Here is a 24,051-nt window from a genome sequence, read left to right as displayed (position 1 = left end):
GCTAACTCTTTATTTTTTATTTGGTTTTTTTCGTCTCTTAATTTTTGCTTATTTATGTTTTACTTATAATTCATATCAATATCTACAGCAAGAGACTTATTAGCTTTCTAAATGTCACGAGGTTTTATCTCCCCATCATTTGAATTTTTATTCATTCAAGTAACTTTTTCCTGCTAAGTGATGGATTCGACTATTACTTCATAGAAATTCATTTTATTTAACAATAAAACAGTGAAAACTTTTTCAACACTCTCACAAAATGTATTATAAATTATTATCACTACAGCTGTTTCAGCAGAGTGTCTTTCTCAAGTGATCTATTTTCGGTATGCGTTTACACTTTATAGTCTTTAACTGAATAAATTGAGGAGAGGAGAACTGTTTGTGGTCATTCAGAATTATATCTGTATTTTTTAATCTGTTAATTTCCATAAATTCTAATAAAGATAGCTTAAGGCCTTTATTTTGAATGTAAAGAATTTTAAATTCGTCATTAAAAGAATGATTATAGTCTAGAAGGTGAAGTGCGTACGTAGAATATGCTTTTCTATTATTGAAAGTCTTTTTATATTCTGCTGTACGTTTGTTTAAAATTCTACTAGTTTGACCGATGTAAGTTTTTGGGCAGTCGACATTTAAGCTTGTATACGCCACTGTGTAAGCGCTTTTTCTTTTTGCTCTTGTTCTTAATATATTTGCTTAAGTTGTTGTTTGTTCTAAAAGTTCTCCGTCAGGCTCGCGGAGAATACAGCCTGGGCAAGTTATCTCTGCCTGTCGTAAGAGGCGACTAATGGGAAGGAATGAAGAGATGGAATTTCTTAGATGTCAAGGAAAACAGCATTAGCAGATTCCAAAGGTTTCAAAAAATGATCCAAGGTTATTGGACTAGGTGGTTCAAGGAATACATTTCATCCCTCCAGCAGCGGGTTAAGTGGAAAAAACATTTCAACAGTCTTCTCAGCATTGAAAGTCTAGTGAAGGTGAAGGAAGATGGGACTAAACCCTTAAGATGGTGCCTGGGTAAAGTGACTCAATTACATGCGGGTAGTGACGGAATAGTTCGTGCAGTGACAATTAAAAATAACAGAGGTTGTTTCAAGCGACCAGTGACAAAGATGTGCGTCCTACCCACAGATCAGTGACTTAAGCTTCATTGAAACAAACAGTGAAAAAAACTTTTGACTCAACTCTATTACTTGTTGAATCCCTGCATGCGTTGAAGGGAGGCGGCTTGAATGTTAAAACTTTCTAGCAACCCCGTATGATACACTTTCAGTTAAGTTATACCCGACCTTGCATTTTACATCCCTTGAAAGGGGCTCCAGGTAGTTGCGGACAGAAAAAGGTCGACCCTCAAAAAGAGTCTTATCACATCAGCGTTAGGATAAGGACGCTATTTTTAAATTTCTCGTTTATAAAATATTTTACGTTTTATAATTATTTATTATATTTTTACGAATGTGTTTTTTTTCTACAATACATGTGCTTTTGTATTATTACACAACGTGAAATTCAAATAATATTTAACTTACATCCTCTACACAAGGTGAGGTTGCACATGCTTCGTCCCTCATACACCCTTTCTTCATTAAGGGCGTGGGGTTACGGCACGTGCCCACATTGGGAGACTTAAGAGTGGTAAATGAGAGCTCCTCTGCAGCCCGGTTGGGGGGGGGGGGGAGATAACGGACGGATGTGCGTACCGCAACACAGGTACTACGGTGAGGGTGGAGCCCCGAGATGCTTCTTGCAACGCGCCAGCCTCAAATTGTGTCGGACTCGTAGGGGCTAGTGGCTAGCTAAAGGTCGTATACCTTAAGGAATGGTAGACCAGGGTCCTGCCAGCATTTTATTGTTGAGGGGTACACGAATTTCGTCAATGTTCTCAAAGTCGGTGTTATTCCTTTCATTTTTATGTGTTTGGCTATTTTTGTTGATATCCTGTATATGTAACCGAGCAGAAGGTACTGGATATTTTCTCTGGTAGTAGAAATACTAATTTCAGGGCTTTCTTAAGTAATTTTTGATTTAAAATTTTATTTATTGTTTGTTCGTTGTAACCATTGTTTACTGCTATTTGTGTAATGATATTCAATTATATCTCTAAGTTGTTTTTTGAACTGCTTTGACAAAGGTTTCAGTATTGAACTGTTGTTCTCTTTGTAACTGTTGTTCTCTTTCATAAAGTCACAAAAGGAAATGAATAGCATTTTTTTACTGACAAATATTAATGGTGCGTCATAAATTTTCTTTGAAATATATTGAACTGAGTTTATTAATCTAATTTATTAACTTTATTTATTATAAAATGTTCTAACACTTAGTTTATTAAGGTCCTTATTTATAGAATATTACAATAATTTATTTTACACTATAATTATATAATTTATTTACAACATTTATTACAATTTACATTCCCGACAATACGCGCGTTACATTTCAACACTCGACTCGATATTATTATTCAGACTAACTGTTTTCAACGAAAATTCTCTATACATATTAAATATCCGTTGTTCTGGATCCCTTCGAAGCGGACGGATGTTGACCTGTGCTGACCCCTGAACTCTCTTGAACGGCATGGAAAGAAGACCGGTTTTATCATAGGGGAAACTACTAGAAAATTCTTATTAGGATAATAACATGTTTACAGGTTAAATATGAGTCATATTTATCGTAACATTGCCCCCCTCTTATAAGATGGTTCCTCCTGGAATCTTGTCGGGACTGGAACTGGAACGGTATGCTGGTATCGGCAACTGCTATTTGGTGCTTCCAGTTGTATAAAAATGACAAGGGTACAATTTCCCTCCGCACCAGTAACTAACAACTGGACTTCGGTGTCTTTAAAGATCTTCTCCACCATACTTCGGATAACCCTCCAATCTAATTGGCGGCACTCTAACTTTGGCATGGCTAACTTTTGCGCGTCGGACTCTAGTACGTGCTGTCTCAATTGAAGTAAGGCTTCCCATACATCTCGGTAAGTAGGTTGGTCACGGGCAGTGTCTTTTGTTACCAGGTAGAAAAGGTAACATGATGCATCTTGGAGTTTCAAATCTTTCCCGGCACCTGGCACTTGGCATTGAAGTTCTGCAACTTGACCGAACTTCCTTCGAAAGACGGATGCCAACTCTGGTGCGTCTTTGATACTGGCCGGGATGGTAAAGGCCAGCAAGTAGTCATCGAAAAGCGCGAGTAGACCTTTTCTTCAGTGGTAACACCATGTCTTGCTTTACCGGTACCTCCATAGGCCCCCAGAATTCCTCAAACGTGAGGTCAGACACATCTTGGATTTGGTTTACTTCCACGTCTTCATCTACGTCGTGATCACCTTCGAAAGACGCTAGCCGGTTATGGTGTACTATCATCGGCTTTCACCTCGGAATCTTGCTTATTCGGTAGATGACATCGTTGATCTTCTCCATAATGAGATATGGATCTTCCCAAAACTGCTGCAACTTGGGAGAACAACCTTTTCGCTTCTTGGGATTATGGAGCCAGACTTTTTCGTTCTTCTTAAAGTACCCCTTTTCGGCTTGCGTATCGTACCGTTTCTTTATTCGGTCGCTAGCAATCTGAAGATGGGAACGAACCAACTCATGTTCATCGTCCAGTCTTCTTCGTAATTCGATCATCTAATCTTCACCTGCTACATCTTCTCCAGGTCGACACCCAAACTCTAAATCACAAGGTAGTCGCATCTCGCGTCCGAGTAGGACAGATGATATGCTGTAGTTCTTGTTTTTTTCATGCCTAGTCTATCACATATTCCTTGGAATAGGTCGCTTTCGAAGTTCCTTCCTTGGTCACTCCAAATGAATCTCCAAAGGCACTCCAAATCGGCTGATATATTCTTTGATCAACTTATCTGCAATGGTGGCGGCCTTCTGGTCTGGAAGTGCGTAAATCTCGACCCACTTAGTGAAGTAATCCATTACTACCAACATGTACTTGCCTCCATTTTCACTTTCTGGAAATGGTTCAGCAATGTCCAAAGCTATTCTTTCAAACGAGCTTCCAACATTATATTGTCTCATAGGAGCTCTCCTTTTTCGGTAAATCCCGTTACTCGTAGCACAAATAGGACATTTCTACACCAGTCTTTTATGTCGTCGGAACTGTTCATCCAATAAAACCGTTCCCGAATTCGCTGAAGGGTTTTTTTTACACCGAAATGCCCTCCTGATGGACTGTCGTGTAACTGACGAAGTACTTCGGCTATTCTGCTCTTTGGGATCACCAACTGTCTTTTCTTCTCTGAACCGTCATCATTTCCCAGTACTCGTTTGAGCAAGCTATCTTCCATGATAAATGAGTCCCACTGGGCCCAATACGTCTTAACTACTGAGCATAGGTTTGATATTTCTTGCCAAGGTGGTTTTCTTCTTTCCATTTTCGAATTTTCTGTATAACTGGATCTCTATCTTGTTCTTCCCTTATCTTAGTAGGCGTCCAATCGTCGTTGACCATCGTTGCTGGGCATAGCCTTCTGGAAAAAGAATCAGCGTTTCTGTGACTAACGCTCGGTGCTCAATCTTGAAATCGTATTCTTGGAGTCGTTCGATCCATCTGGCTATCTGAGCCTCTTGATTCTTTAATTGCATCAACCACTTAAGGGCGGCCTGGTCGGTTCGGATTAAAAACTTCCTTCCATAGACGTATTGATAGAAGTGCTCTACTGATTTTACTACTGATAGTTCTCTTCTCGTGAGGCAATAATTCCGCTCAGGTTTTGAAAGAACTTTACTAAAATATTCAAGGACTCTTTCCTGTCATCCTTGAATTATGAATTCCTTTCCAATTATGATTCTTCGGCCAACCTCGTCGTCATGGTTCCAAGGCTCCATCATAACAGGTGTCCCTTCGTTCACAATTCCCTGTAACCGCGATACTATGATCGTTTCACTTCTCGCAGGCACGACGGTATCTTCTTTAACGGCTGCTTACACAGTGTTGTCATCATGTGGATGAAGAAATACCTCCTCGTTACCAACTTTAATTACCTTATTCTTAAAATCCAATTGAAATCCATGCAGAGTGATTAGGTCCATTCCTAATATAACATCCTCTGCGATGTCAGCAACTATAACAGTATGCGAACTTTTCTGCCTCGATTCCTAATTGTACCTGGATTTCTCCATGAATGTTGGCATTTTCACCTGTAGCGGTCCGAACTCGCAACCTCGTTGGTAACAGTTTCTTACGGCTGTTTATAACTGTCGGGCGTATAATTGTTCTGGTCGCTCCGGTATCCACCAACAACGTATGCCTTTTACCATTTATTTCTCCCTCTACATATACACTATCTTCACGACATTTCAAAGAAGCTATTAGTATGAGAGGGTCTTTGGAAAAGTTCCGGGTCGAAGCTGCCTCCTAAGGCCGATCCGTTTTAGTTTTCCTGATGGTGAGTTTCTTGATTTTATGGTCTCCGTTTTCTTGTATGTAATACTTTTCATCATATTAACGAGCTGGTCAAATTTATCTTCATCTCCTTCCTCTTTTACAGTCCTAACTTTACTGTACTCGCCAGAAGGATGCGTAGCTGACTCGTATTCGAGCGCGGCGGATAAGACATCAACTAGCGTCTTGTGACGAGCTAATCGCAGTGTTCTCTGCATTTCATGAACACGAAGACCATCAATAAACGTTTGAACGGACAATTTTTCCATCATGTCTTCGGGAGCTGTTGAGCATACCTTACTAATCTGGCAATATCTACCTCATATTCTTGAAAAACCTCATCTCTCTTTTGTCTTTGACTTCTAAGCTGCTAATGATATACATGCTCCAAATGCCATATCGCATATTTAACCTCTTTTTAAGTTGTTCGAAATCATCCGTCTCCTCTATGGCTATGGTCTGAAACACATCTAAGGCATCTCCTCGAAGAGCGATAGTTAGGTTTACAGCCTTTTCTTTTTCTGCTTCGATTAGCATCCATTCGCTCTTGTAGCTGATTCGAACTATTTCATGTAGTTGTTCCATGACGATTTTCCGTCGAAAGTTGGGACTTTAACATGAACACTTCCTTCAAATTTCGGCTGTGTTTCCAACTTACATTTCGTCTCGTCTTCTTTTGTCTCTACTGTAATTGGATTGTTTCCTCTCTCTGTTGTCCCTGTTTCTTCCATCTTCCTTTCCATATATTTTCTTCGAAGGCCAACATATCGGCAGCAACTTGGTTTTTTAACGAAGACATTCTATCATCGAGGACAGACATCTCAGAAATAACTTTAGAGATGTTAGCAGAAACTTTGCTTTCTAGAGAAGAAATCTCGTTAGAAACTTTGTTTTCAAAAAAAGCGATGTCGCTGGAAACTTTTGAAATATCGCCAAAAACTTTGTTCTCTAATGATGCGATGTCACCAAAAGCTTTGTTCTCTAATGATTCGATGTCACCAGAAACTCTGTTCTCTAATGATGCGATGTCACCAGAATGTTTCGAAATCGACGAGATGACAGCAGCATGTTTGACTTCAAATATATAAGTTTCGGGGTCCAAACCCTCTTCCTCCAAAGCGTTCTTTAGTCGTTGGACTAAATCAGCCTTTTTTCTGGTAGAAGCTAATTCTCTGTCCCCGAGATGTCTTCTTAAATTCGTAACTGTGAGCTCATAAATCGCAGTAATTTTCACTATTTATTTAAAATATTCTACTTTTCTGACACCAATTGAACTGAGTTTATTAATCTAATTTATTAACTTTATTATAAAATGTTCTAACACTTAGTTTATTAAGGTCTTTATTTATACAATATTACACTAATTTATTTTACACTATAATTATATAATTTATTTACAACATTTATTACAATTTATATTCCCGACAGTACGCGCATTACATTTCAAAACTCGACTCGATATTATTATTCAGACTGTTTTCAACGAAAATTATATATATATTAAATATCCGTTGTTCTGGATTCCCTTCGAAGCGGACGGATGTTGACCTGTGCTGACCCCTGAACTCTCTTGAACGGCATGGAAAGAAGACCGGTTTTATCGTAGGGGAAACTACTAGAAAATTCTTATTAGAATAATAACATGTTTACAGGTTAAATATGAGTCATATTTATCGTAACAATATATTAAGCTACATAAAAAAAACGATGTCTTAATAATAAACTGAAATAAAAATATAAAATAAAAGACAGACCAAACAACTGAATTAACATACTGCGGGTCTGTTAATATTTGTCAAATTTAAGATTTGATTTTATTATATTTTATTGTATTGTATTTTATTCCATTTTATTTTATTTTGTTCTATTTTATTCTGTTTTATTTTATTTTACTCTATATTATTATATTTTATTTTTATTTATTTTAATAAACATTTTCTGACTTACCGCTGACTTTAAATTTACCCAACAATATATAAGCTTATATATACTGCGTTAGGCTTTCACGGCCATCGTCTAACTTGTTAAACTGTTTGTTCGGGCTGTTAGGTCGTTGTCTTTTGAGATTAGTTTTCGACGTTTCGCCAACACTAGGGGTTGGCATCTTCTGGAGATGTTACTGCTTCGCTTGTAACCTGAAACTGACGCCGCGTTGTACTACTGAGGCAATATTTACATTTCCCACTCGCCTCCCCTCCACTGGTTTCGGCTTGAGGGGGCGTGTCGTCGTTTGTAATAGCTTTTCTTTCTTCGTGTTTGGCGGGAAGGGTGTTTATGGATTTTAATATTGGTATCCATGTCTTGTTAATTTTCAGTCCATCTTTTATCCGATTAAAATTATTTGAGTGCTTATATATTTCCACCGCTTCCCGATACAACCGTGGGTAGTACTGTGAAGTTTTGTCCAGCATCATTTGTTTGATCTTACAAACAAATCGATCCATCAGAACAAGTCAAGCCAATAGAATATATACACGCATGGAAAAAGCACTATTACGAGAACGAATACATGAGACCAGACGAAATTTGTCGAAGGTTGACAAGGAGCTTCTAGATTTGTTTTACGTTTTGAGCAGCAGGCTGAAATATGAAGATTGGAATAAGATTGAATCCATTTGTTACAGGAAAATGGAAAATGAACTAGGAAGGAACACTGAACGCCAGAGAAACAAGTACGAACGCTTAACCAAACATAAGGAGGTAGAATCAAAACAACACACAGAAAGGACAGTGGTCAACCTTTCAGATAAAGTTTTAACTCCAGCCGAAACATCATTGCTAGCCAAAGGGGGAAATTTTGCGATTGCACCTAAAGTTATACCCAAAGAAGATATCATTGCTAATATAGAGTCTGCGATTCGCAACTTACCAATCGAAAATGCTGAATAAATAAGGACAGAATCAGCGAGAATTCTGCATAAAGCTAAGACACCGAAAAATAACCTGAGCCACCACGAAATCCGTGCCATAAAATCGTTAAACGCAGACAAAGATGTTGTAATTTTACCAGCAGACAAGGGAAACGCCACCGTCGTAATGAAGACAACCGACTACAAAACAAAAATACAAAATCTTATAGATCCTACGGTATATAAGAAACTTAAAAAAGATCCCACAGCAGTCACCCTACGGAAAATCAATAGACTTATAAAATCTTCGTCCATACCAGAGGATATAAAACCAAGAATATGCAACAGCGAAGCAGTCCCACCACGCTTGTATGGCTTGCCGAAGATCCACAAAGACTGTGTACCTCTACGCCCTATTGTGAGCTCCATAGGATCTCCGTCTTACAGCCTTGCTAAACATCTGGCCGATATTTTACAACCACATATAGGAAAAAACGATGCCTTTGTAAAAGACTCCGCCCATTTCATTGGGAAAATCAAAAGGATAACTTTACAGGAATCTGACATTTTTTTAGCTTTAATGTTCTTTCCCTATTTACAAGAGTTTCCCTAGAAGACGTTCTGAATTTAATTGAGGAACTAGTTTCCAAGGATATGGTAGAATTATACCGTATTTGCCTCACTACCACCTACTTTTCATGGGAAGACCAGATTTATGAACAGATAGATGGAGTAGCAATGGGAATTTGTGATTTTGGGTCACGAAGTAGAAAAACTGAACGATTTCCTGTCTTATATAAATACACTACATCCAAATATTCAATTTACGATGGAAACAGAAAAAGATCAACAACTAGCGTTACTAGATGTATTATTAAATCGAAAGGAAGGTTACTTAGGACATCAAGTGTATCGAAAACCTACACACACTGACAGATACCTAAACAGGAACTCAAATCATCATCCAAGCCAAAAACAAGGTATCATCAAAACTCTGGCGGAGAGGGCGAAAAGAATTCGTGAACCACAGCATCTCCAAAGTGAACTTCAAAAGCGCTCACGTCTAATGGTTATACTAGGAGAGAAATACAAAGATCGGTGAAAGACAAACGCGACCCATTAGCAACGGCCGGAGTATATCGAATACCATGCACATGTGGAATGGTATATGTGGTAACCACGAAACGACACACAAACACAAGGATAAATGAACATAAATGCCATTGTCGTTTAGAACATATTGACAAATCTGCCGTTGCCGAACACGCTTTGGGAAGCGGAGAACATCGAATACTCAGCGGCGGCTCGTGGCCTAAAAAAGTGGTGAAGATGAGGAAAGCTTGTCGGAGCCAAAAGGAGTTTTGGTACCTACTTCGCGCCCATATCTCGTATAAAATTCGTTAAAAAATATTTAGAGTTTCTGGCCCTAATAACTTGAAAACAGTTTTTTAGGGCACTTATACTAGATACGAATCGTTCTGCTTGACTGGGGTATTTTTGTTCTGAACCTCGACATTTCATTGAGGGTTTTTTTGGCGATTAAAATAGCACGCCAGCTAAGACGGGTTGGTGAGTTTCGATTCAGCCACCCACTCTAAGTCAGATGCTGATTGCAGCCGACCACTCTAAGTCAGATGCTGATTGCAGCCGACCACTCTGGATCAGACGCAGATGTTTAAAATACTGGTTGGTCGACAATTTAAAAGAACATCCCTTTCATCTTCATTTTTCCAATGCCTAAATGGAGTCTCTAATATATTACACACCAAGTCATTAATTTAGCCACCATTTAATATAGTCTTCTGCAGGTCATCATGCAGGGTAGTGTCGATGGCAAAAAGGGAATAGGTAGAAAGAGGAAATCATGGCTGCGAAATATTTGAGACTGGACAAACATGACTGTAGACGATTTATTCCACGTTGCAAAAGACAGAAATTTTTAGAAAAGTGGTCGCCAACCTCCGTTAATGGAGATGGCATAGGAAGAAGAAGAAGAAGAAGTCATTAATTGGATTCATGTCTCTCTAAAATTATTTTTGTCCAAACGAAATCCGCGAGAACACTTTATTCCGAAATCCGAAACAAACCACAGAGAAATGTATTAATAAAGTGCACTAAACAAATAAAATTAATACTGTGACTAAACTAAACTAATAAATACTATACTATCCTATATATAAATATATATATATATATATATATATATATATATATATATATATATAATGGACTAAATTTCAAAATATTGTCGCTTAGAGAAATTTCCGAAAAATAGGAATGCCAAATACACATCCAACAGTGGGTGAAGACGAATAATATATTTTTAAACGGAACTGCACGCACCAGTTTTCTCAGCTATCACTAAGGATAGGCTGACGTCACGTTGCCATGGCAACCGTAAACACTGATGCAGATGGATTTCGCATTTCAAAAATTATATTCACCTCTTCCTGAATCCTATTATACACGGCTAGTGACACAGGTCAGGACTTGACCGTCAAGTACGTACTGCTAATAAAGCTAGTTGTCTTTTTTAATTTTTAGATTAATTAAAAGAGAATAAATAATTAATTTCAGAATTTAGATATAATAATGTTTTCATTTTTTATTTATTTGTCTCAATTTAATTATATTTTTTGGTGAACCTCACCTTCACCTACTTCACCTGGCCGGCCGCCGCTGCGAATACTATTTGAAAAAACGCAGATGCTGGACAAAACTTTACAGTACTACCCACGGTTGTATCGGGAAGCGGTGGAAATATATAAGCATCCAAATAATTTTAATCGGATAGAAGAAGGAATAAATATTGCCTCCGTAGTACAACCAGAGAACTATGAACAGTGAACAGAGAGAAGCGACACAACCGTTCTAAAACGTGTACCGTTTTTGTATACGCATGCTCGATTCTGGTTGTTTAACTGTCATCAACACGTGCTTATTCTTTAACTCTGGTTGTTTTACGATAGTCCGTAGGCGTCTGTGGTAAATACTCAACTCAACAAGTGCATTTGACCATTTATATAATTTATTTATAGTTAAAAGTTTAATTTATATTTAAAATGTCTGGTTATGTTTGTGCGATTCGCAGATGTTCAATCTGTGACAGGAAAAGGAATAAGTTTATTTAGATTTCCTAAGAATAATAACAGGTAATTACTATTGCTTTGTAATTATTATTAGTTATTACATAATAGTATTAGTTTGACTTTCGAACAGTAAGCCGACCCCGACGTGTCCGTCCGAGCTCTCGTTAAGTGGAGCAATAAAAAAATAAACTTTAGTCTGCCAGGGATAGTTCAAAATGAAAACATTAAATTTGGTGTCAGTGCAATTTCTTTTATTGAAAGACGCAAGTCTCCGAAGGCTCAGGTCAAAAAATCAACAGATGGTGGTCGGGTGTCAGCGCCCTCGAAGACAACAATACGAATATAGTATTTTTAGGAAATAAAAATATATAGAGGGTTTTATACACGAGAATATTTGATTTAAACGAAACAAAGAAATTACTAAAATGCTCAAACTAAAAATTGTTGGAAACATAATTAGACCGATAATTGATACCGATATTAATAGTAAACAAACATAAATCTTATTCCAATCAATAATTATTTATTTACACAATAATATAATTACACAACAGACAACGGAAGATTTGACCAATTATTTAAAGGTAAATGCTCCAAATATACATTTCTACTGCAAGAAGGTAAAGGTACGGAGTACCAAGCAAGCTTTAAAGTTTCATATCCATTGGATTATAAAAATGAAGTTCTCAATCCCAGCATCTGGCCTGAAGGTTCAATGGTTCGTTATTTTGACTTTAAGTACAAAAATTGTATTAATCGCAGCCGCAGTTAACAACAAAACCAGAAATAATTTTTACAGATCCGACTTAGGCAAACTAGATACTACAAATAATTTTAAAGGCAATACCAATCAACTAAAAATCGTATGTATTAACTCTGAATCTATTGTAAACAAAATAAATTGTATCGAATTATTACTTAAAACTAAAAGTCTGGATTTACTATGTATATCCGAATCATGGTGTGATGACAATAATATAAATTCTTTTTGTCTTCTCCTTTGTGTTCGTAGTTCTCTGGTACAACGCGGCGTCAGTTTCAGGTTACAAGCGAAGCAGTAACATCTCCAGAAGATGCCAACCCCTAGTGTTGGCGAAACGTCGAGAACTAATCTCAAAAGACAACGGCTTAACAGCCTGAACAAACAGTTTATATGCTGCCAAGTATCCCTTTCAACGAAAAAACATTTCAACGTTGTCGTTGGTGATCGTTAAGCTCATTGAGTTGCGTTTTTTCTCGTGATATAAAGTCGTTATCCATTCACTAGGTGAACAGCAAAATTGACTACATTGGGATGCCGTTTGTCTATGGAAAATTACAGCTAAATACCAATTATAGCTGTCGTTATGTCAATCTATCAATACTGAAATTTATTTTGTTAATCATTGCTTACTTTTTTAGTCATAATATGGGGTCATTTATTAGTTATATTCCGATTTAATTTTTTTTTAATTATATTTTACACAAACCTTCTCATGATAATAACAAACACAGCAAAAAAAGAATTATCTAATTTGGGTGCAGTCGTTTTGAAGTTATGCGCTTACAAACAGTTCAGAGATTCATTTTATTTATATAGATACTATATGTTGCCTTATACTAAACCAAAAACTTATAAATTAATATTCCTAATTAATTTTTAGTTAGTTTTAACACCATACTATTTTCTCTTTGCTGTTACTAATATTTCAAATTTTTAGGAGTATCAAATACGAAATATGGTGTAGTACCGAACACGGAAATAAAAGATTAGATAATGCATATAGGGAACGTGGTAATATTTATCTATTCTTTTCTGTGAATGGTTCAGGCCATTTCTGTGGTATGGCCCAAATGGTGTCGCCTGTTGATTACAATGCAAATAGTTCTGTTTGGTCTCAGGATAAATGGAAAGGTCAATTTAAAGTAAGTATAGTAGAAAATTAAAAATGTTTTGGAGAAATAGGATTGAATAACAATTCTAAAGAACAACTGTCTGTAGAGTGATATACTAGATATACACATCTATACCTAGTAGGTGAAAAATTTACATGTTTCTAATAACTGATAATAAAACAGATAATACCTTCCCATAAAATTTGTCATATATGCCGTTCTTTAATTACTAAATAATTTTTTTTTTAATTTTTAGAAGTTAAATATTGAAAACTGTTGATCGTGTGATTAAAAAGTAATTAGGAGTTCTTGCTATTATATTAATGGAAGTAGTATCTTAAACCTGTCTTGATAGTATGCAACATGTTTTGTATGCAGGTGTATTACGGTGTGTATATGTAAAAGTAAATCTTTATTTTATTTTTGATGTTTTGTCAGTAAGTAACAATAAATGTTGCTCAATTTATCTATTTCTGACTTGTCTTTATTGTATAAATAAAAAGTCAGACATAGATAAATTGAGCAACATTTATTGTTACTTACTGACAAAACATCAAAAATAAAATAAAGATTTACTTTTACATATACACACCGTAATACACCTGCATATAAAACATGTTGCATACTATCAAGACAGGTTTAAGATACTACTTCCATTAATATAATAGCAAGAACTCCTAATTACTTTTTAATCACACTATTTTTGTTTTTTTTTCTGTTCTCTATGGATCAGTCAAAACACACCATGAAAAGATGTCACTAACAAAATTTTAAAATTTTAACTTTCCAACTAAATTTTAAAATGTATATTGTCCATTATTTTAAATGTTATATTTTATATGTGATTTTATAACTGAAGAATAATTTCCAATTATTCTTCAGTTAAAAGTTGGCGTATTTCCATTCAAAATAATAACAAAATCATCCCCTATTTCCAAGTTTCATTAAAACATAAATTAAAAATAATATATCAAAATATTTCCGCCATACAAATTCCACCCGTCCAACTAATTATGCAATGTCCCCTGTAGAAGTTCATAATTGTCTCAAACCTTGGAATTTGGTGACACATGGCCCTTAAATAAAAAAATTTTCGGTATCGCGTCAAGTTGTTTGCTAGATTGCAATAAATCAGAACTTTGTTGGTCTTCAGCGGAGAACCATCTAAATGAAGCCAAATGTTCGTTTAAAATTTTTTAAATATTCATATCTACGAATATGAACATTATTTTCGGCAAAGTTTGTGTGTTGTTTTTTGTTTTTTGTTTTTTCTTTTTTGATTAAGTTAGTTTTAAATATTGAGTAAAGTGTACAGTAGATATATGATAACATCGATAATATACTACATATTGAGTTGTAAGTTATGAACTATAAACATCTGTATTTCTCATAAACTCTATGTCATTTGTTATATTTTAGAGAACTGATGAAGCTTTAGAAATATAAAGCGAAACGTCTTCGATAAACTTATGAAGTAGTTGACTTCTTTTTTTATTTGCCAACCTGAATGACCGATTAAACCTCTGAATTCACTAGTTGAATACTTTAGAAATATAAATTGACGGTCGTAGTTTTTACAACATATATATATATATATATATATATATATATATATATATATATATATATATATATATATATAGATAAAGTAGTTAGGTATTATTGACTGACCCGTTATATAAACTAAAGTTTCATTTTGAGGTTGCAGTCATTAATAGGACAGGATAAGTAAAACTCTTTGTTCTTTTATCTAGCTTTCGCAAAATTTATTCACTTCTTCAGGATATGCTAAAATATGATTATAATTATTTTATCAGTAAATATCAGTAAATACAATGAAATTAGGATTAAAAAAAAACCTTGTATAAAAGTAGCACAAAAACTTATAACATGAGGTTAGTCCATTAAATTTTGAAATTCTCAAAACATTAAACTTAACTTATTTAAAGTATACTAGCGGACCAACTCGACATCGAGTTTTTTAAATGAAATTTTTATTTTGCGAGAAAAATTAAGAGATCAATACAAACAATATAAGCAAGAATATACATAACATTCATCAATAATAATGCAAGTAAAAAGTGTATTAAATATCACGAAATATTTCGTCGAAAACAATGTTTTTGTTACAATGTTATCATTTAGCAGTTAATTTTGCATGCTGATCACGAATCCGGTGTCAGATTTGCTCTATCTTGACGTTTTATGCGCGTTTCGGGTCACTTCCGGTGTCGGATCGCAACCGGAAGTACATATTTAGATTCGTCTCGACGAGACCTTTCGATCCATATATACATTGTGGGGTCTAAAACTTAAAGTAAATTTTAACTTCCGGTCATCTCAAAACCGGAAGTGAATTTTTGTACCAAAAGTATATCTTGACAATCTCATACGTAATACTAATAATATTCCGAAAAAATATTTTAATTATCTAAATGGTTTTTGAGTAAAGTGGTGGACAAGAAAAGGGCTTAGCGTTTTAGTATATAAGTTATGTAATATTTTAATTATCTTTAATTTTGTAGGAATCATGATTGATAGTAATTATTATTTTGATGTTTGATTTATGTCATAAAGACACTTGTTTCTGTTTATTAAATTTTTTGTTGTTGATAACTAGTTTTCGATTGTTATATGGTTGGTTACAAAGTGGCACCAAATATGAATATTTAAATTTTTTTTTAATTTAGTCAGGAAATTTAATATTAGGGAATTATAGTATTAGTTTTCGTAAGACAGAATGTAATTATAGATATTGCTTAGTTTATCAATATCGGTTTTTTTATTAACGCATTGATATTTATTTATGCATACCATTTCTAAGAATTCTCTTTTATTTAATTGGGTTTCACGTCTTAATATCTTAGTTTCATTGAAATTAAATGAATGATTCTTATTAATTGGATGATTTATTAATGAACACGTATTTTTATTATTTCTAAGGTAACTTTTATGTGATGTTTAGTCTGCCTGTTAGATTTCTAGATGTGTGTCCGATGTATGACTTATCACAATTTTAGCATGGTATTCTGTAAACTACATTTGAGCTTTCCATAATGCTAATAGGTGATTTAGTTTTTGTATACAATGATGTTAATGTTTTAATATTTTTAGTTGCAATTTTAATCTGAGAATAGTTAGCAAAGACTTTAGTTAGTTTGGATGTTAATTTTGGTATGTAATGTAGTGTTGTGAAAGTAAATTGAGATTGCACGATTTGGTGATTTGATTCTCGTGTTTGATTTATGTCAATCATTCTATTAGTGGGGTTGTTAAATAAAAATTTGTTAATTAGTTTAATTGGGTTTGCAAACTAACATCACATAAAAGTGACCTTAGAAATAATAAAAATATGTGTGCATTAATAGATCATGCAATTAATAAGAATCATTCATTTAATTTCAATGAAACTAAGATATTAAGACGTGAAAACTAATTAAATAAAAGAGAAAAAAAATGAAATATTCATATTTGGCACCACTTTGTACAAAACCATATAACAATCGAAAACTAGTTATCAACAACAAAAAATTTAATAAACAGATACGAGTGTCTTTCTGACATAAATCAAACATCAAAATAATAATTATTATCAACCATGATTGCTACAAAATAAAAAAAATAAATTATTGTAATTACATATATATATATATATATATATATATATATATATATATATATGTACTTTAAATAAGTTAAGTTTAATGTTTTGTGAATTTCAAAATTTAATGGACTAACCTCATGTTGTAAGTTTTTGTGCTACTTTTATACAAGGTTTTTTTATTCTAATTTTGTTGTATTTACTGATAAAATAATTATAACCATATTTTAGCATATCCTGAAGAAGCGAATAAATTTTGCAAAAGCTAGATAAAATAACAGAGTTTCACTTATCCTACCCTATTAATGACTGCAACCTCAAAATAAAACTTTAGTTTATATATATATATATATATATATATATATATATATATATATATATATATATATATATATATATATTTTTCAGTGTGTCATTAATTGTGACGTCATATAATGTATTAGATGTGTCGATGTAATTATTGAGGAATCTGACAGATGCCAGGACCGTACTTACTTTTATTGCAAGGTGGAATAAAAATAGTAAACAATATTGTATATTAAATTTATAAATATGAAAACATTTAAAAACGACAACAGAACGATCCATTTATTGTTTATTTTATTATAGTATATATTACAAGCATAGTTAGCTCGTTTTCTAGTTATACAATTAAATATTTTGCCGCCATTTTTTGTAAACACAAAAAATACTGTTTTCAAAGATGTTTATTAGGTAACTTATAAATTAATTACATAAATAGGATATAATTCTAATCATAAAAACAATTTATTCACTGATGCCTAATAATAATACTTTATTGAAGACATTGAAAAGTAGAATTTGAATATCAATGAAATGTTAAAACCTTTCCTTTATTTTGTAATATTAAAATTTTAATACGTACTTACCTATCTGGTAGATGCTTCTTTACAATATTTATCAACTCAAACTTCATCATAGTCATTGAACAAGTAATATGTCGGTTTTCAACCATTCTAATAATGTTTTGCCCAACTCGCATTTGGTATTTTTTTTTAATAAAGTTGAATGGTACGATGCATTATCCATTATAATTAATGGCGGTTCTTTTAAATTTGGTAAAAGCTGATGCTCAAACCATTTTTCAATATTCTCAGAATTCATTGAATCATAGTAGTCACCAGATTTACTTCCACTTTTGAAAATCTATTCACAGTTATAAATGAACCCATTTTCAGAACCTGCATTAAGAATAATGTATCGTACACCTTCTCCATTCTTCTTTTTGACTGCATTAACACTGCCATCTTGCCAGCACTTGCGGAATCTTCCTTTACTGAATATCCAGGTCTTATCCAATAAAACTGGTTTTAAGGGGTATAAATTGCATTCATTGTGCTTATAGGTTTTTAAAAACTAAAGTCTTTTTAAATCACATGTGGTTGTCCCATTAAATACTTTCTGTTAGCAGCACTACAATTTACACATCTGAATTTTAATTCTTTTAAAGCTCTGTGAAGTGCAGCAATAGAAATATGAATCTTATCCACTTCCTCTAGTTTTTGCTTTAGGGTATAGAGAGTCACATGCTCACCTAAAACGTGTTAAGATACTAGTGATTCTTCTAAGAAAAATATTAAGAATGTAAAGTAACACATTAGTTTTGATATTAGGAATTTGTCTATTTAAATGCTATATGCAACAGTACTCCTTTCATAAATCGTAATAACCATATTTGAATAATCCAAAGTATAAGAGTTATAAAAATATATCTATATATTTTAAAAAACTGCACAAGGTAAATGCATAAACTTCAACAAAAAGGCAAATGGGTCTCTTAAATCTTTATTACAATACTTATTACTTAATTCAGTAGTATTCTTTTTATAATCACTTTTCATTTCTATATATTTTATATATGTAACTAGTTGTCAGTAACAATATATTAAAAGAAATGTCTATGGAAATTAGTTACTCCTGCCTTTCTATCAGAAATATGGTAAAATATTTTAACTAAACTGTTCTAATGCTCTTACCTTTACTAAACATTCTGTATACACACATCCTGATGGCATGTTCGTATTTATTTATTAATAATTTCGGTTTAAGACTCACGGCTACTGATTGGCTCATTGTAATTGAATAATCAGAATCTTTTGGACACCTTTATTTGCCAATCGTCTTATTGTTGGCAAATAAATTCCTAACATTTATTTGCCAGTACGCTGAAATAAACAGTAGGCAAAAATATAACAATTTTATTTTCAGTGTAATTTTAAACTTCACGAACAGCAGAAATTGGTAATAAAGTTTGTCCAGCTTCTTTTTCTAATTCAAATATTTAAGCAATTTAAGTATCAGTACCTGTTCCTTTTCCGTAAATCTTGGCATTTTAAAAATATTTTAATGAAAACACAAAAACAAAATAAAAATATAAACACAAATAATGTACAACGCTTGTGAAATAATGTCAAATACTGACCTGAACGTACCTGAACCGACAAAAATTACTTCACTCTTTGACACTTCCAAAGGATGGCCAACATGAATGAAGTTTCATCAACGAATCTAACGTAGGCTAGGAATAGACCGGTTAGGTACTGTCATCGCCAGTTAACTTGGCGGTGCGCACAAACCCAAAATTGCTTAGTGGCTTAGGTGGTGGTCTTTAGTATCCTCCCAGTTATCAGGTGCGTAACACTTAAGTGATTTGCAGCTATTATTTTTCAGACTTCTTATTATTTCGGATAGTTAAGTGTATTTGTGACAATATCTAACGATGGCGTTGAAAAATAGTAGAAAGAATAATTCTGTTATCAGTGGACAATCTCGGGAGATTATATTTAATGTGTTTAATTATTTCAAAAATATTAAACTCGAAGCAGAGACCCTAAAAACTGTGAAAGAAAATACAGCTAAAGCAACAGGTAAGTTTGTACTTACAATAAATTAATTTTAATTAGACGACTTCTAAATAATAACAAAACCGCACTACGGTGGTCTATTTGGACCAAAAATAACTCTATATTTTTATTTCATTTTAATTATATATTATTTTTAAAACACAATAGTTCTATTTCTATTTATAAGGCATTTTCTTCCCACTGGTGGAAATATTTTGTTTGTTTATGTCTACCTTGTATTAAATTAAAATAGATCAAAAATAGGTGAATATTTGACATACATAATAATGTTGACAGCTTACCACACTTACAAAAAATTTAAATTATTCGTTATTTTACAAAAAATGATCCAGAGTTCAGCACAATTCTATTACACATAAAATACAGAAAAATTAATCACGTGGATAGTTTCTTAGGTTTTTTGCTGATTACACACCTCACAGCAAGCTACAATATGATACATGTATATTTGCAAAATTTCGGGTTTCCCTTTTCGTACAGTATTTTCAATGCCCTCTTTTACCTATGAAAAAAAACCTATGACAAACAAACAAACCTATGATTTGTTGACAAACCTATGGCTTGTTTTTAAACCAGGAGGAGTAATTCAAATTTACCTTTAATTTTTTTTTACCTTTAATAATTTTATAATGCTATAATATTTATGGATTACCGTCGAAGGCCGTCATGATCAACCCAAAAAGAAGATATAATATATTTGCAGAATTTTCTAGCGACTTTCTTGGCTGTGAAACTTTTTAGTTTACTCCTCCTGGTTTAAAAACAAAACATATTGGAGGATTTGGTTGATTTTGTGTCGGCATTCCAGATTATTGCATAACAGTTTGTCGAATATACGAGAGCAAATATTATCCTCCACGGGTGTAATTTCCTCAACAAAATAATTGTTTGCCTACGTTTGGAAGAGTATGTCATAATCCCACAGGTATTTCCCTCACTATAGTCGAAGTTGTTATTTCACGTAGATTTTACTAAAAGACATTCGAGACATTATAATATTTACTTATTTAGTGTAAAAACATGTAAAGTGTAAATAATAATTTTGAAATAATACCAAGAGTTAATGGATTTTGGGAACAGCTTTGACCTTGAAAATGCCACAAAGAATATAACTAAATATCTCTTTTCTTACTCAGACTCTTTAAAGTCTTTTACAATATTTTAGAATCGAAGATATGTAATTATATTATTAATGTATTGGATTTTGACAAGAGCTATGCATTACGCCTATTTAGTACACAAGTTTATGTGAAATGTTCAAGGTCATAGCTGTTCCCGAAATCCATTACCTCGACCTGTATAATTTGTTTACGATTAAAAAGACATTAATAGATTACGTCAAATTCAAAAAAATATTACTTGCTAATGACATAAGTATTTGTATAATACAGTTAAATAGCAAAACAGGTCAAATATTTCTCAGTATTTAAAATTTGGTATTTAAAACCCATTAAATTCATGACTTTCTCCTAATGACTGATTATGAAAGCGGGCGTTAAATTAGTTAGGACTAGTGTAATATATTGTGTACTGTCTTTCGATATGGCAGTAAATATAGACATTTTTATACACCTACATCCTAGATAAAATAAATCACTATAGTTACTAATTCTTTTACAGGCATTTCCATCAGAACAATCGAAAGAATAACAAGCGAGGCAAAATGTTCTTTGAAAAATACCGGCAGAGTCCATTTTTCCAGTCCAGGCAAAAAACGAGTCAGTAGATCAATCATAGATTTGCCGGAATACCAAATAAGCGACATTCGCAGAATAATTTACGATTTTTATAAAACAGAAAAATGTCGGGTTACGGTAAAAAAATTAAAACAAAAAATTCACAACGATTTGGATATCACAATTTCACAAACATCTTTAAGGCGACTTCTACGCAAAATGCAATTTCGTTGGAGGAAAACCGAAAACAACCGAAAAGTGCTTGTAGAAAAAAGTGCAATAAGAGCTTTGAGAATAAAATATCTGAGGCAAATCAAATATTTTCGGAGTCAAAATAGGCCAATCGTGTATGTTGACGAGACCTACTTACACAGCGGTCATACTTCTTCAAAGAACTGGACTGACGAATCAACCAAGGGGTTATTTTCAAATATTTCCAAAGGTCAACGACTAATAATAGTGCATGCCGGTGGGGATATGGGATTCATAAAAAATGGGTTATTAATCTTTAAATCAGGTTCAAAATCAGGGGCTTACCACTCTGAAATGAATTCAGACAACTATGGAAAGTGGTTACAAGAACATTTATTACCTAATTTACCTGCTAACTCGGTATTAGTTTTTGATAACGCACCTTATCACAGCATTCAGTTGGAGCGGGCGCCTACATCAAACTCAAACAAAAATCAAATGATAGAATGGTTAATGCAGAAAAATATTTCATTTACACCTAGTGCTTTAAAACCTGAACTGTATGAAATAATTAAATATCATAAACCTCATCATGTAAAATACAAATTCGACGAAATTCTACGTGCGCATGGCCATATTCCTTTACGTTTACCTCCTTACCATCCTGACCTAAACCCTATCGAACTAATATGGGCGACAGTCAAAAATAATATAAGGCAGAAAAACGTTACATTTAAGCTAACTGACGTACAAAAACTCGCCGAGGAAGAATTCACTAATATTGATGCAAATGAGTGGAGAAAACGATGTTACCATGTCATTAAGAAGGAAGATGAGTATATGGACAGCGAGATAGTTGCTGATAACGCCACGCAAATAGCTCCAATTATTATAAATCTTGACAGTGACTCTTCCAGTACGGAGTTTTCTTCTTCCGAAGATGAAGATGAAGAAAATTATTAACAATCAATTAATTTTCAAATAGATACCACTTTTCAACACGGGTACTTGTTTTAGTGTTATAATAAAACCAAAATATTAAAATTAAATAATTACTGTGTTGCATTTAATTTGAAACCCAATATCAAAGTAGATTTGTGAATTAAATTCAGTCAATATTTTATAATTTGTTTACTAAGTTAAATAAATATTATAAACTGTTGTATAAACAATGGCTTACTATTTAAATTGAATAAAACAAAATTACAATTTCATCTTTCTAATAATATATTAAAGCTTGCGAAAAATATTACTTTTTTAATTGTGTAATAATTATTTGACCTATACCGCTACGCTACTGAATATACTTATCAGAAATAGTAAACCAATAGGATGAATCATAGGGCGTAAACATAATTTATTTCTCTGTGACGTTGTGCGTACTCTCTCGCCAAGTTAGCTGGCGATGATTGTATGCAATGCTGTAATATGTTCGTGTTTTAATCACGGAACTGCCGCTTTTTTCGTTACATCCAACTTAATGCGTTAGAAAGAAATCGAAAAACTGTGACGCACTGCAAGAAGGGTCTGAGAAGAACTATATACATATGTATATATATATATATATATATATATATATATATATATATATATATATATAAATATATAACTGTTTTGGATGGGTTGGAGTCAATAATAGGGCTATTGGTTAACTATTTTTTTATTCTCGAGCTTTCAATTGTGTTTACAATTATTATCAAGAGCTAAAAAAGACAAAATACTTACAAGGTTGAACTAAAAAGAAAAAACAATTTTTGTTAACTTACCAAATAAAAATTAGTTTGGTAAGTAAAAATCACTGCTTACATCTTCAAAATATTTAATACAAAAATGTTTTTATCTAATAAATGTTTCTCTGAAAAATTTTTATAATTTTGAAAACATTTTTTTAATATAAGAATAATTGAATTTATAAATAAGTTCAAATAGCAACCAATTACAAATAGCCTCAATGTCATAAATGCCAACATAAAATTTTTATTTTTGACAATTATATTGCCAAAAGTAAAACTTCGTTTAAACATTCTTTTTTGTTTAGTAACAAAAAGAAGAAGATTTATTCACCGTTGACAGATGTCTGAAAGAATGTGACAGATATATGGAGAATTAAATATGACATTTTACAAGTTTTATATATAAATCATAAAGAAAGAATATAATTATAAATTTTGCTTAAATTTTGAATTTCAGATCTTTTGTTTAAACTCTTATCATTTTTGCTAATACAAACCATTTCCAAAAAAGTCCTTTTAAATTTATTACTTTCAGTACATAAAATTTTAATGTTATCAAAATCCATAATATGGTCTTTATCGATTACATGTAATCTTTGTAAGCTTTGGCAGAACATGTAATCGATAAAGACCATATTATGGATTTTGATAACATTAAAATTTTATGTACTGAAAGTAATAAATTTAAAAGGACTTTTTTGGAAATGGTTTGTATTAGCAAAAATGATAAGAGTTTAAACAAAAG

General features: G+C 33.0%; 2 protein-coding genes across 6 annotated transcripts in view; both read left to right on the top strand.

The window, feature by feature from the left end:
- The window catches only part of Ythdf (YTH domain-containing family protein), a 687,327-nt gene that overhangs the window by 380,467 nt on the left and 282,809 nt on the right, over nt 1-24,051 (top strand). For all 5 annotated transcript variants that reach the window (XM_072545119.1, XM_072545102.1, XM_072545111.1 and 2 more), the window contains one exon: nt 13,045-13,249. In XM_072545119.1, the coding sequence (XP_072401220.1) occupies nt 13,045-13,249 (205 nt within the window). The remainder of the gene's footprint in view (nt 1-13,044; nt 13,250-24,051) is intronic.
- LOC140451332 (uncharacterized) lies at nt 19,393-23,025 on the top strand. The gene is made up of 2 exons (XM_072545079.1): nt 19,393-19,708; nt 21,326-23,025. Exons 1-2 carry the CDS (start codon nt 19,561-19,563, stop codon nt 22,534-22,536), a joined length of 1,359 nt encoding a protein of 452 aa, XP_072401180.1. The 5' UTR covers nt 19,393-19,560; the 3' UTR covers nt 22,537-23,025.

Source organism: Diabrotica undecimpunctata, chromosome 1 (assembly GCF_040954645.1).
Source record: "Diabrotica undecimpunctata isolate CICGRU chromosome 1, icDiaUnde3, whole genome shotgun sequence".
In the NCBI taxonomy this organism is placed as follows: Eukaryota; Metazoa; Arthropoda; class Insecta; order Coleoptera; family Chrysomelidae; genus Diabrotica; species Diabrotica undecimpunctata.
Note: the sequence above shows the minus strand (reverse complement) of the source record. Positions and strands in the feature narration are given on the sequence as shown.

Bases quoted from the DNA above. Each gene is read 5' to 3' on its own strand.
- LOC140451332 (XM_072545079.1), top strand. From the start codon at position 19,561: ATGGCGTTGAAAAATAGTAGAAAGAATAATTCTGTTATCAGTGGACAA. The intron at 19,709-21,325 runs GTAAGTTTGTAC...ATTCTTTTACAG, and splicing joins AAATACAGCTAAAGCAACAG to GCATTTCCATCAGAACAATC.